This window comes from Leptinotarsa decemlineata, unplaced genomic scaffold (assembly GCF_025532065.1).
Source record: "Leptinotarsa decemlineata unplaced genomic scaffold, Ldec_3_MD MMD2_P_RNA_scaffold_2, whole genome shotgun sequence".
Lineage (NCBI taxonomy): Eukaryota > Metazoa > Arthropoda > Insecta > Coleoptera > Chrysomelidae > Leptinotarsa > Leptinotarsa decemlineata.
Window position 1 is genome coordinate 21,336,128 of NW_027412529.1, and position 14,419 is coordinate 21,350,546.

The 14,419-nt window shown below is 35.0% G+C and overlaps 1 protein-coding gene across 6 annotated transcripts in view; it reads left to right on the plus strand.

Annotated features, from left to right (window-relative positions):
- Positions 1 to 14,419, plus strand: part of CASK (peripheral plasma membrane protein CASK) — a 624,590-nt gene that overhangs the window by 570,291 nt on the left and 39,880 nt on the right. For all 6 annotated transcript variants that reach the window (XM_074185376.1, XM_074185387.1, XM_074185391.1 and 3 more), the window contains 2 exons: positions 7,074 to 7,172; positions 10,773 to 10,911. In XM_074185376.1, coding sequence (XP_074041477.1) covers positions 7,074 to 7,172; positions 10,773 to 10,911 — 238 coding nt within the window. The remainder of the gene's footprint in view (positions 1 to 7,073; positions 7,173 to 10,772; positions 10,912 to 14,419) is intronic.

Genomic DNA, 14,419 nt, shown 5'->3' on the forward strand with positions numbered 1-14,419 from the left:
AATAATGGAAAGTTGCAGTGCTTAGTGTGCATGAATGTAGTTTCAGTGCCTAAAGAATATAATGTGAGAAGACATTACACAACAGTGCATGAAAATAAGTATGCTACGTACACAAATGAAAGTCGGCGTGCCCTAGTTGCAGATTTGAAGAAAAAGCTTAAACAGCAAACTGGTATGTTCAGTAAAATATTACACTCTCAAACGCATTCTTTGCATGCATCTTATGCCGTGTCGCTTGAGCTGGCAAAGGCAAAAAAACCTTTCACTGATGGCAATTTGATAAAAAAATGTGCTGTTGAAATGGCCAAAGCTTTCGGTGATTCTAAAATGGCGGAGAAATTTGAATCAGTGCCACTTTCACATCAAACCATACAAAGAAGGATTGTTGCTATGGGTGAGCAAGTAGAAAAATCTATGCTTAGCCTGGTTAAGAAAAGTTCATATTTCTCACTTTGTTTGGATGAAAGCACTGATCAAACCGATATTAGTCAGCTGTTAATATTTGTGCGCACTACTTTTGATGATTTTACCAGTAAAGAGGAGTTATTTGATATTTGTCCTCTTTATGGAACAACAAAAGGAAAAGACATCTATGAGGCTGTGAAGAAAACAGTTGACAGAATTGGAGGCTTTGATAAATGTTCAGCCATAGCAACAGATGGGGCCCCATCAATGACAGGTAAAAAAATTGGATTAGTGGGTCTGCTTCGAGAGAATGGTGTCACTTGCCCAACAATTCATTGTATTATACATCAGGGAGCTTTATGTGGAAAATCAGTCAAGGAAGATCAAGTTTTCCAAACCGTGATTAAGATTATAAATATGATTAGAGGTGGAAATCGATCTCTTTTACACAGGCAACTTAAGCAGTTTTTAGTGGAAACAGAGGCTGAGTATGGAGACTTGCTAATGTACAACCATGTAAGGTGGCTGAGTGCAGGAAAGTGCATGGAACGATTTTTTGCCATAAGAAAGGAAATCCCTGCATTCCTCAACAAATACGTTTCATCTGACACAACTGAACTGGAAGAGAAGTTTAAGGATCCAGAATTCTTAAGACAGTTAGCATTTATAACAGATCTGACTAATCATCTTAACAAGTTAAACTTGAGTCTCCAAGGAAGAAACCAGACGGTTTCAGATTTGATCGGAATGATAAACGGATTCCGGAATAAGCTGAACGTGTTTAAACGTGCTTTGGAAAAGAACAACCTGACACACTTCCCTAGCTGTCTGCAAATAGCAGAAGAATTCAACGGTGAGGAAAATATTGAGTTTTCATCCTGCATTTCACAAATTGAACAAGTTATTGATGAATTCAATACAAGATTTGAAGAAATTGAAAGTCTTAAAAGCAGTGTACTACTTTATAATAACCCTCTTGGAGCAACCATTGATGATCAACCACCCAACTTACAGCTTGAGTTATGTGATCTTCAAGCAGACATGTACCTAATCACCAAACAAGAAAAGGGACCTGAATTTTTCAAATTACTGCCAAAGGAGAAATTCCCAAACCTGCGAGATTTTGGACTGAAAATGACGTCAATGTTCGGAAGCACATATACATGTGAAAGTGCCTTTTCCTCCATGAAATACATTAAAAACAAAAACAGAAGCAACCTAACCGATTTTTCCTTACTTCATCTTATGAGACTGTCTACAACTGAACTGGAGGTGGACATTTCCTCATTGGTGGATGAAGCCGATCGACCACAGTCCTCACACTAATTGATACATCTTTTTCGTTGCTTTTGCAATGTTTGTCTTCATTATTAAAAAGTGTTATCAATAAATTTTCCGTTTATCAAAAAATGTATTTGTTGAGCAATAAAAGAAATAATACTCTTTTTTGTTTTAATTATTTTTATACCTCACTTTATTTTGTTATTACTTGTTACAAAATTATTATATGGCCCGCGACAACATCAAAGGTTTTAGTTTTGGCCCTTGAGGCATTGCAAGTTGGACACCCCTGTCCTAAACTATACTCATGTGTCAGAAACGGTAAGATCTACAAGGTCGGTTGAATTGGACAAAAGTTTTTCCTTTTGGTGAACTGGGATAATCTATTTTCAGATCGGAAATATCAGTGATTGTTTCTGAAATATTCTCCAAAAACTAGAACTGTCGAATTTCGTTTTTTTGGCTCTACTGCCTCCATTTCGAATGATATAAAATGGTGAAGGAACTTTCAATACTGTTCAATATTTGGTCTAACTGATATAAACTGATATTGAAAAATGTGTCGTATACATTATTAATTCAACTGTCCTTGATGGTATGTGATGACATTTCTCCTCACGAATACGTCATCTATACGATTGACAGAAGAAAACTACCTAAGAATATCAATAATAAACGGGAATCTTAAAGGCGTCTGTTGCAGCTTTCACTGCAATGAACGATAGATGACGAATCTCATTCGGCGGTCATAGCTCAGTTTTACAGTAGTCCGCCATTGAGATTCTTTTATAATTTATATTCGTGGATTAAGTCTTCTGTCGATCCTATAGATGGCGTCTTCGTAGGAGTTGTCATCGTCTATTCAATCTGAACAATTGTGAAACTGCCGACGAAAGTAGCAATACCATAAAATAATGAATGTTTTTGTTTACAATCACATTGAAAAAAGTGACAAGATATGTTTTCTCTTACCTGATTGCAACAGTGTTCTATCGTGGTGTTAAGCCAGAACAATTTTTTCAATGGTTTCTTCTTATAATGTCTCTTAGATGATAGGATTTATTGTCAAGATGAAGGTTCATGTTGGTTTTGTTTGATATATAGTACATTCAATAATTTGTGAGGGTGAAAGAATTTCCAAAATGCAAACATGCCGGAACATCAAAGAAAGCAACATAGTCATCTCAAGCAAGTGGCACTGGAATTCATCCACAAAGTCACTGAGATATTTCTACCCGATATGCCCCTTGACGACGCTGCTAATGAGCCATTAAAATAGTTAGTTGCGACAAAGAACTTCAAAAAGAAACAGCCGACGCTGTTTATCATATTGCGTTGAATAAAGTATCAATAGGCGTCGGGCGCTTCACGGTTCCTGAACAACTAGCTTCCATGTTGTAAACATTTTTATTCTACGCTCTCTCGAAGTAAACTGAGGAATATCACTAAGACTAAGACTAAGCTCTCTACCATGGCCTTTAAACTCCCAACCAAAAATAATGTAATATTTTCTTCCTATGGAAAAAGCCAAATTAGTCCTATTGATGGGTGCGGTGTGTCTGTTGACGGTATCTGTTTAAAATTTTTTTTTCCGTTAACCAACTGTCGCACCCCTACGAACGACAACCTTCAGAAGTCGAAACTTGGCGAGCTAAGGATTAACGAAGGCTTACCTTTTAACTTGTGATTCCTAACTCGGGTTGGACGATAGCAAGTGAAAATCGATCGTTCAGACTAGGGCTTGAACCACCGACCAGCACGGCAGTCAATTCGAGTGAGTGAACAAAGCACCCACATCGAACCGCCTGGCTACCGACCGACCGGTATAATTCAAAGTAATATAATATATTTTTACCGTCTTCAAAATAATAATATTTTTTCAATTTCCTTCAACTAAATACTTATTTGTTGGAGAATGTGTTGGTTACTACTGTAACTGTACTGTTCGTTATAAATGAGATTTTCCAAGAATTAATTTTTAAAATTCATTTTTTCAATTCGTTGAGAGTGAAATGCATTTCTACATTTTTTTTTTGTACCTTGGGAGCTGTCTGACTTGTCCATTTAGTTCAAGTCTCCAGAAAACACTGCAGCCTCTTGGGTTATTGCGTTTATTCTCCCATTTCTACCTTGACACATTATACTATACATTCTAATCCGCCTGTATATTTTCTGTAATTTCTGAATTAATTACCTACAAGTGGTCATATGAATGATACCGATTATAAAAATGGATTTCTGCAACATAAAATGGATTCACAAAAATCGAAGAGTAATAGACAAAAAATAGTGAAATTCTAGATTGTGAATTATCAGTTTTTGCACATCTGAAATATGCGGATGTTTCACAAAATCATTACGACTGATAAATCACTTCATCTCTTTCAAAAAATGGCTTTTCTTACTGATGTTTACCAACTAAACACTCGTTCAATATCGAGACTGAATCCACTTCATCATTCCACTGCATTAATATTTCATCTCATAACCTATAAACTGAATTTTCATTGCACTCAATTATAAAAACCTAACTTAGCTTTGAGTTGATTGAAGTTGAATTCGATATTCTGATTGCTTTGTTTCTTCATTGTTAGAAGCTAATGTGAGGTATGGAGTGATAAAACGCAATTATTTCACACTTAAAATAAAAATCAATAATCTGATCGGTAGCCGGTCGGTTCGACGTAGGTGCTTCGTTCACTAACTCAAATCGGCCGCCGTGTTGGTCGATGGTTCAAGCCCCAGGCAGAACAATCGATTTTCACTTACTATCGTCCAACCCGTGTTAGGAATCACACGTTAAAAGGTGTGATTCGTCTGCTTCTCATTCTCTTTTTAAACGATGTTTGTTTTAACCTGAGCTGAATCTCCACGTCAAATAACGTATTATTTCGATGCATTAGGCTTGTTAGCTTTTATATTTCTGCTCGATGATGGGAATTGAGTATTTCTAATGAATTTGGCACCCCCAAGACCCAACATCTGACATCTGACTGATAAAAGGACAACCGGTCTCATTCTCCACAAATAGTTCAAAATTTTTCCGGAGCGTTAGGCAATACGGGTATCGTATCGACTGCCACATATAATAATAGAGCACTCGTAATTCCGGCTTAAGGCCGGTTTGGGGTGATGGATATACAGACCGTTTCTTTTATCATATGGTAACATTGCTATATTCCAAACCGTAACAGATTCGAAGACGATTGAATTGAATGGAAAAAAAGGTAACTGTCATCGGGAACAATACAATGGTCGAAGAAAATTTACGGGGACTCTCGCCCTTCTCGAGTTATACGGAGAAAACACAAAAATGCTGTTTTTAATTTTTTTCGAATGTTATTTGGAGATTATCATAAAATGGAAGAGAAAAATGTATTCGAAGTGTACTATGACGATGTAATAATAAATATTCGATAAAACATTTCGTGTCAACATGACCACCATCAACTTTTTTTAAAATACGGACACATCTTTTTCATTACATTTGATATTTTTATAGCGTTTCATTTGAAATAACCTCCATCATCAGTAACAACAATCAAACAGAAAAACAGTTCATATTGCTATTGCTGCATTATGGGGAAGAGCGCCTTCCTGTTGAAAATATTGTATTTCATGGCGGACATTCAAAGGCAATTCATTTAAGTAGCCATCGAATTCATTTCACTATTCAAATGATCATCGTGAAAGAAAGGTCCAAACATGTTTGTTTCCACAATTACCAACCAAATATTTATTCCGAACCTTTCTTGGAATTGGTTTCCCTATGTAAATGTTGATTTGTATTATTCCACCTATAATGGATATTTCTTTTGAACTAACCATTGTTGGTGAATTTTGATTCGTCCGTCCATATTTTTTCACAAATATTTTCAACTTACCTATCGTACTCTCCTTCCGTAATCCCTTTTATTGAGGTGATGAACTTTGAGTATCCTGTAGCATTTATATGTGTTCTTTTTCAAAATAGCATGTCAGTCCTTTCATCATTTGAATACATCTTTGATATGTTTATAAACATCTGACAGTTCTCAACAGATATCAACAACGCATTTATTTTTCCTGCCATAGAAACCAAGCAAAGCCTACGCGTTTAAGATGGTGAATGAATTGATATGCTTTTTGATAATAACAAATCATACAACAATGGAATTTTGACCAAAAACTGATATTTTCGTTACTTCCAGGATTGAGAATTATAAAAATATTACGATTTATAATTGATTAGGGAGAAATGAGCTCTGAAAGAATATTTACGACAATACAAAAATTTAAACACCTGTCAAATTCATTTGATTGTCTGAATTATATTTTGAAGAAATTGAAACAATTTACAAAAGAAGTAACGACAGGACCGTAATTTAAAATTGTTGTCACTGATGATGGCAGTTATTTCAAATGAAACGATATAAAAGTATCAAATGTGATGTACGCTTGGATTGTGAATTTATTGCTTAATCAATATCTGTAATAAAATAGGCAGGTTCTTATTTAAAAATAAGTTGATGGTGGCCATGTTGACACGAAACGTTTTATCGAATATTTATTATCACCTCATATTACACTCTGAATACAGTAACATTTTCATTTCCCATTTTTTATATTTTCCGAAATAACAATTCCATTCGAAAAAAACGAGAAACAGCATTTTTGGTTTTCCTCGTATAACTTTCGGCGAAAGTCCTCGAAATTTTCTTAGACCATTGTTCCCGATGACAGTTACCGTTTTCCAATTTGATCGTCTTCCTATCTGTTACGGTTTAGATAGAATATACCAATGTTACTACGTGATAAAAGAAAAGGCCTGTTGTAGGCTGAGGCCGCATAAGCCGGACATGCAGCAAATGTAACAGGGTCTCAGGCGCGGCAAGCCCTGTATCTTGAGAGCAACGAAAATCATCAATCGATTAAGGTAAAATAAGGTGTTGAAGACACCATTCTGGCAGGTCATGATAAATCCCTCAGTTCCAAACTTCAGCCCACTTGACTTAAGAAAACTGAAAGTCAGGTTTTTGTATAAGCTAAGGTTTCGGTATCCTTGAAGAACATATCGATAAAAGCGTTCATTATTATTAATGCAATTTATATCATAGTCGGTGGAAACATTTCTGGTTAGATGAAAGAGCAATATCTGCCTTGATTTATCATGTGTAGATTTTGAATTCTGCCATTTGTTACGTTAGGTTAGTATCTCTCATACTGAGTAACCTTTCAATAAAAGCATTTATTATTATCATTATTCAGTAATCAATAAGAAACCGATTCCTCAATGAAACTGTGTCACCCAATATGACAACGAATCAATGTTCTCCAAGTGTAAAAGATCTTTATTTGGACATTTGTCTTCTTCAAAACACCGATTGAAACTATTTCATTTGTTGCAGATTTTTGTAAGGGCCCAGTTCGACTACGATCCTCTGGAAGATGAACTAATTCCTTGTGCGCAAGCTGGGATTGCCTTCAAAACTGGAGATATTCTTCAGGTAGGTATTCCTGTATTTTAAACAGTTCAAACATTTTCATAAAAACATAACTAGGATGTCAGTAACACAGAAAATTGATAGCGACAGAACATGTTAACCATTGAATATGCAATCAGAATTGAGAATTCCTTGAAGTAGTGAACCTGTCTACCGAAATAAAAACGTCAATAATTGATGATTGCGACGGAAAGATGTTTATCATCAAATATCAATCAGAATTGAGAATTTCTTAAAGTAATGAACCTGTCAACTGGAATAAAAATGGGCAATCTATCCTGTAGAACCACATGGACCAACAAACTCCATATTTCAATATATTTTGGTTGCTGTTGTCATGATATTGAAATGATAATTGAATATATAAGAGGGTCGTTCTGGTTCTACGAAATTCAGGTTCTAGAACATGAGGATCATGTGCAGTTGATATAGAACGTTCTGGTTTATTGAGGATAAGTTCGGATTGATGAATCCTCTGTTCTGGTTTCGACTGCAAAATGATCCTAAACTGTCTTGAACCGTCCCCAATCGTTCTTGCTCTCGAAGCTGAACTGTTTAGAACTGTTCTCGTTGCTCATGCGCATTCATGTGGAAATTTGTTTGAGCTATTTTCTATGTTTTTTTATTTATTTGATTTAAATAATTGATGACATAACAAAATGGACATGATCAACAGTATTTTCTCGTCTTCATCTCTTCATATATACGATAGATGGCACAGTTGTATCCTCAAAATGCGTTCTGGTTTAACCAAGTGTCCGAGACTATTTCGGACTGTTTGAGATTTTTTGCTTGTACGCATTATGTCTTGCGCAGTTTCCAAACAGTTTCGGATGTTGGAACCAGAACAAACTTAAGTTGTTCATGTTTATACAGTGGCGCTTTGGCCTACTTTCGAAGATACGGCAAAAAATTGACTATTTCAGGAACTCGAAAAATGACACCTTCTCTTCACTATCATATACTGCAGATCTTTGATCTATTGCCACTTTTTTTATTCCATCTGGCAAAATCTGCACTGAGCACATAGAAAACCGAAAGTTTTCATTTATTTTCGCAAAAAAATACAACTAGAAAATTTAGACTTCGCCTTCTTTTCTGTCATTATAGAAATTGATATACAATGCTTATATATAGTTGTTTCATAGAAAAAGATAGCTCAATTATCTAATTGTATGTATTTGCAAAAATAAAAAAATATGTACATGCATTAAAATCAGCCGCAGCGTTATCTTATTGGCCGATGCTTCCTGAACAGTAGTTATTGAAGGGAATTGCATTGCAATAGTTATAACGCACATTTCATCGAACAACGGCACATTTCATGGAACAACGAAGTGAACATAACCTAAAAATAGATTTGTTACACAAATAACCGAACAATTGTGTGAATAATCAAGGTATTTTTTTTAAAAACTAGTACAATGTTCAAATTTGTGTTGAAAACATGTAATCATCGGAATAAAATTTACACTTTGATGAATAAGAAAGTGTATTGAAAGTATATTTGTTTTCTAAGGCAAAATTCAGATAATCTCGCAACAAATTGTGCATTTTTGAAATCTTGGCCTCTTGTATATCACAACAAACGACAATAAAAAGTCTAGTGAAGTGAAGAGTTGAATTGGAGAGATACAAGTTTTTAATTTAACGGTTTTATTTAGCTTTATCTGTTTGTTTGTTTGGGTAAAATTTAGTAATTGAATAACTCCTTTCCTGTTGACGAATTGATCTGATATTTGGTACACCTTTAATCTTGATGACAATACAATTTAATAAATTCATGTATCATTGTGAATCCAAAATGACCGCAGCTACTAAATGGCGGATTGCATATTTTTTCACAACTACCTCAATATGGCTGTCAAATGACTAGGTTTGAATAGTCGAATAGTAGTACCTACTCTGTGAAAAAGATGAAAAATCAAGATGACTGCAGCTACAAAATGACAGATTACATATTACCTTGTAATACTGACGCACTTAATGAACTGAACAGAATGAGAAGAATTGAGTAACAAAATATCAGAAATTAAAAACTTGAAAATAAAATGAGTAAAATAATTGTATTAAATGGTTCTATTAAAAAAAATTATGATGTGGATAATGTACTAAAACCTGAAAAATAATTCGGAAAGTCCTAGGTAGCAGTGATCACGCCTTTCTCCTCAGCAATCTATTGATCAGTTGAAATAAAATAAAATCGTTGCCGTAGTATTTACATATTTACTCAGGTTACGCTAAGCCCAACGATTTTATCATTTTGTTTTATCTGATCGATACCGTAGATTGCTGAGGAGAGTGTTGTGATGTACCTATTTGAATATTACTGGAGTTTTATCCCAACACCAAACCGTTATTTTCAACACCTCGACACGTGTTTCATTCACCAAGTGATCATCTTCAAAAGGAAGATTGAAACTCCAGTAATATTCATTACTACACCAAAGGTTCCAAACAGTGCATCACAAGTACATAATGCCGCCCAGGTCAACGAAACTGGATCTGTATCGTAAGCACTCAACAACAACTGCTAATACAAACAGATATTTGGTTTCTGAAGAGCTGTAAAAGATATCCAATTTGTCCAAAATTTAAAGAATCAGTTTAATCTTCCTCTTGAAGATGATCACTTGGTGATTGAAACACGTGTCGAAGTGTTAAAAATAACGGTTTGATGTTGGGATAAAACTCCAGTAATATATATTACTACACCAAAGGTTCCAAACAGTGCATCACAAAACAAATTAACATAAAAAAATCACTCATTTGATTTATTGTGAAACATTGAGCTAGGTAAGATAAGTAGACCGGCACGCTACGTTTTAGGCTCTATCCACACTATGATGCCGTTCTTGGTCCGATCTCACTCCGGTCTCGGTCCGATCAAATCTCGCTGTGTCTACACACATATATATATATATATATATATATATATATATATATATATATATATATATATATATATAATGGGTTTTATGGCAGTTATTTTATTTCTTCCTTTTAGTTTGCTAACGATGGTGATAGACGTAAATCGTAATTGGTTGCTTCAAAATCATAGAGATAACCCAAATTTCATCAACTGCATTCTATTTTCCGATGAATGACGTTTACAAATACCTATTGGCTTGTTTATAAGCAAAATTCTCGGTACTGGGCCCAACAAAATCAACATGCAATGAGAGAGGGTAATTTTCAAGAAAGGATTGGCGTCAATGTCTGGGCTGGTATCATTGGAAACAAAATAAGTGGACCAATATTTTTGTTGGAAGTTTTACGTAACTTCCAACCAGATGGAGCACTCCCTCATAATACCAGAGACGTTCTTGATTACTTAATAGAGCATTTCAATAATCAAGTTATTGCAACCAATGATCCAGTACGGTGGATTGCCTGCTTACCGGATCTGACTGTGCTAGATCATTCCATTTTGGGATATGTTGAAGAAAGGATCATCTATGCAACAGCCCCAACCACTCTTGAAATCCTCACATACCTTGTACCTATACTAAATATTATTTTGATACACCTAATAGTCTAGAAGTTATGACTTGTCTAATAGATTCGTTGACACCGGGTATGTTATCTAATAATTTTTCACAGATTATCAGCAAAGACGATCATCACTGGTGGCAGGCAAGGAAAGATAATGCCGCTGGATCGGCAGGCCTTATTCCATCTCCTGAGTTGCAGGAATGGAGAGCTGCCTGTGCAGCAATGGAGAAAACTAAACAAGAACAAGGTATGAATCATAATGTATTAATATCGTGAATGTCAGTATTTTTCAAATAATGATTTTGAGGAGAATATAAACAAATTTATCTATACCTAATAAAATTTATGAAAATATTGTTAATACTTCCTCATCAGAATCTGTTTAATTTGAGAATTAACTTTTAATTTTGCATTTTTCCCCATTCTTCCTCAATTCAATCGCATTTTGTTGATTTGCAAACACTGTATGGATGAGAGCCTGCCGTCTGCTTAACAATATATAGTTATAACATAATAATTATATTGGTGATATAATACATATGCAATATATGATAATTAGATTCAGAAGAAACATAAACTATCAGCTTCATTTCGAAACCTCATGTTTTTACTGGTGCTAAATCTATTGCTTTTTGAAATATAAGCGCAGAAAGTATGCAATGTAAAATATAAATACAAAACACACTTTTGAATCAGAAAAATTCTGCTATTATCTGAGACATGAACGGGATTATTAGGGCCGTCCGTTTCTGAAATGATGTCATTCGAAAAGTTGAACAGTTTTTTCATAAAATGAAGATTTTTTCTCATAGCGATTCACAATGGATTTGAATTGCTGACGATTGAATCCATTTGAAAAAGAGGTCCCAGGAAGTTTATTCCACATGAACGCAGTTTTCCAAATGAAAGAGTTCTTATAAACAGTGAAGCTCGAGGTGTAGTGAGTTGAACCTCAAAAAGACGAGCAGCCACAGTCCGTCGCGTATTTCTGATATGTACCGCTCTTGGAGGAATCAAATGTGCCAAGTCACTTGAACACTACCCGTTGAAGTATCTATAGAAGAGGGGCAAATCTTCAATCTTTTTTCGATGTTCCAGGTAATCAAGATTGCACGTGATGTTCGCGTCTCCAATCAGACGGATGGCTCTTTTCTGGATGGAATCCAGATCGATTAGATCGAGCTTCCAATTTGATATTTATGAAACGACTGACTTTAATCCAACCGCTGATGGTTGTGGCTGAAAAATAAACATTTGCGAGTTCATGATGAGGTTGGAAGTTCTTTAAATCTTTTGGGAATCCAACTAGAAGAGTCGTTAAATTGGTCCAGTCATAACGATAATCTTATATTCCTTCCGGGGCAAATGAAACAGATTTGTAACGAAAATGTTCTATTCAGCATTTACTATCCTCTCATTCATAGTAGAATATCTCATGGCATTATGTTATGGGGTAAATCCAATTCTGCTATGAATGTTTTTCGAATGTTTTAGCATTCGACCACTGCCAATCGTTGTTCGTGAAATTTAATATCATGCCTTTGCAATCTTTATATATATTTTCCTCCATATCTTCATCCACTGAACGGTTGAAATAATTCTTTTCAATTTCTCTAAAACCTCAACTTTTTGACGATATCCTCGTCTGCCGTGTTCTTGCACCAAACTCGCACTGACTCTCCCGTGACTTCTCAAATATTTTGCCGGCAAATGATGGTGGTCCATGAGTTCCATCAATAAAATTGTTTAGGTGCTAACATCTTACCCGACTATGTCTAGGAACCGTTATTGTTTAGTCTGCATACTATAAATCATGCCCAAGTAATTTCATCCGCGATATCCGTTGAGCCGCTCGCCTGAATCAGTCTTTTGTATTAATTACGTTTGGTGATATAAAATCAATACTTTGTATCTAATTCATTCGAGTAATGTATTCCGAAATCGTATTGATAATGTTTATTAAAATTCTACGTTTCCTACATTAATTCAATGCAAAAGGCTGTTATTAACTATTACTCACGCCAGTGGCGGTTATTATAGGTTCAAGAATAACAAATTCCCAGGAATCTTTCGCTTTGACGTCATACATCTTGAGCGATCATCGATATGGCTTTCGGAAACAAAGATCAACAGGCGACTTTCTATCGTATATCACCCATATTGGAAATAACGTAATCGAGAAACATGGAAAATCAAGAGCTGTTACGCTTGATATTTCTAAGGCCTTTGACCGTGTGTGGCATTAAGGATTTGCTGGCCAAATTTCGTTGCTATGGCTTGTCGGATCATTTCAGCTTCCTGAAAGGACGTTCCCTGTAAGTGGCCATCGATGAATATATCTCGAATACTTCTACCTGGTGTTCCCCAGGGATCTATATTGTCACCAACTCTCTTTTTATGTATATCAACGACTCATTGGAAAAAACCAAGAATCCAATATATTGTTTTGCTGACGACAGCACACTTGTCTCGTCATTCCATTTGGATTCCACGACTTCGGCTTCGAAGGCACATCTTCACCAGCAGCAGGAAGTTGCATATTTTAATGAAGATCTAGAAGTGATTTCGAATTGGAGTGAAAGTAAACAGGTTCAATTCAATGCCACAAAAACTCCGGCATAGGTTTTCTCCAAGAAGATAAATGTCCTCGAACCGGATATAATGATGTCAGGCCAGACAATTCCGTTTTCTGTTTCGATAAGTTTGTTGAGGGTCAAAATGGACTTCAATATGTCTTGGCACAATCATGTCGCTGAAATTGCAAAGGCTGCTTTTCAAAAGCTTGGAACACTGTTCCGAACCAGAAAAATATTCACACCTCAGCAACTGTTGATGCTTAATAAAGCTTAGATCAGACCTGCTTTGGAGTATTGTCCTCACGTATGGAGCACTGAGATTTCTGAGCCCATGACAAGAATGATAATTTTCAGTTTTTTAAAAAATGTTCAATTTTCAATGGTTGTATTTCAGAAATAAATGTTCACAATAATCTCATTCTGATCTAAAAATGTAGGAATCAAATTTTTTCTTTCAAACGTTAAAGTCATATTTTAGGTTGAAAACTGGAGAAAAAAAATGTAATTTCGCTAATATTTCAAATAGCGACCTTGGGTCTTTTATCGATACCATTTGACTGGATTATATTTTTATTTACAGTTGAATATTGCGATAGTTCAGCATCATCTCCGGTTTTCTGATAATATGTTCAGAAAATATGTATCCCAATATTTTTTCTGAATTTCATGTAACCAACATAATAGAAAATAATATGAAAACTTCAGAGTAGCAAAGAGCATGCATTATTTCGGTGACGAATTCATTGTTCTCACTAATAATAACAGTTTTTCATCGGTTAATAAGATCTTATCAGCATGTCTTTTTCTTATCATAGATGAGAATACTCATGTTTCTTCAACTCTATCTCTGGTATTCCATTACCTTTTATTTCTTGGACTTGTCTCTTCTTCAGTGCCATGAGTTATTTGTATGAATGGAGTAAATTCTTATTGAGTTCTCAATAATGTGTCAATAATTAAAAAATGATTAGCATATGTGTGGAAGTGTTTGATATCAAAATAATACTATTTATACAACATTATCATTTTATAATTTGTAACAAATATTTTCGAAATATTGCATACCTACTAATCCTGTTGAGAAAATGTATAACATCCATTAATGTCTTCACTATTACATTTTCATTGCATGAATACTTTGTTTTTGAATATAGTAGCAATATGTATTTGAATTCTGAT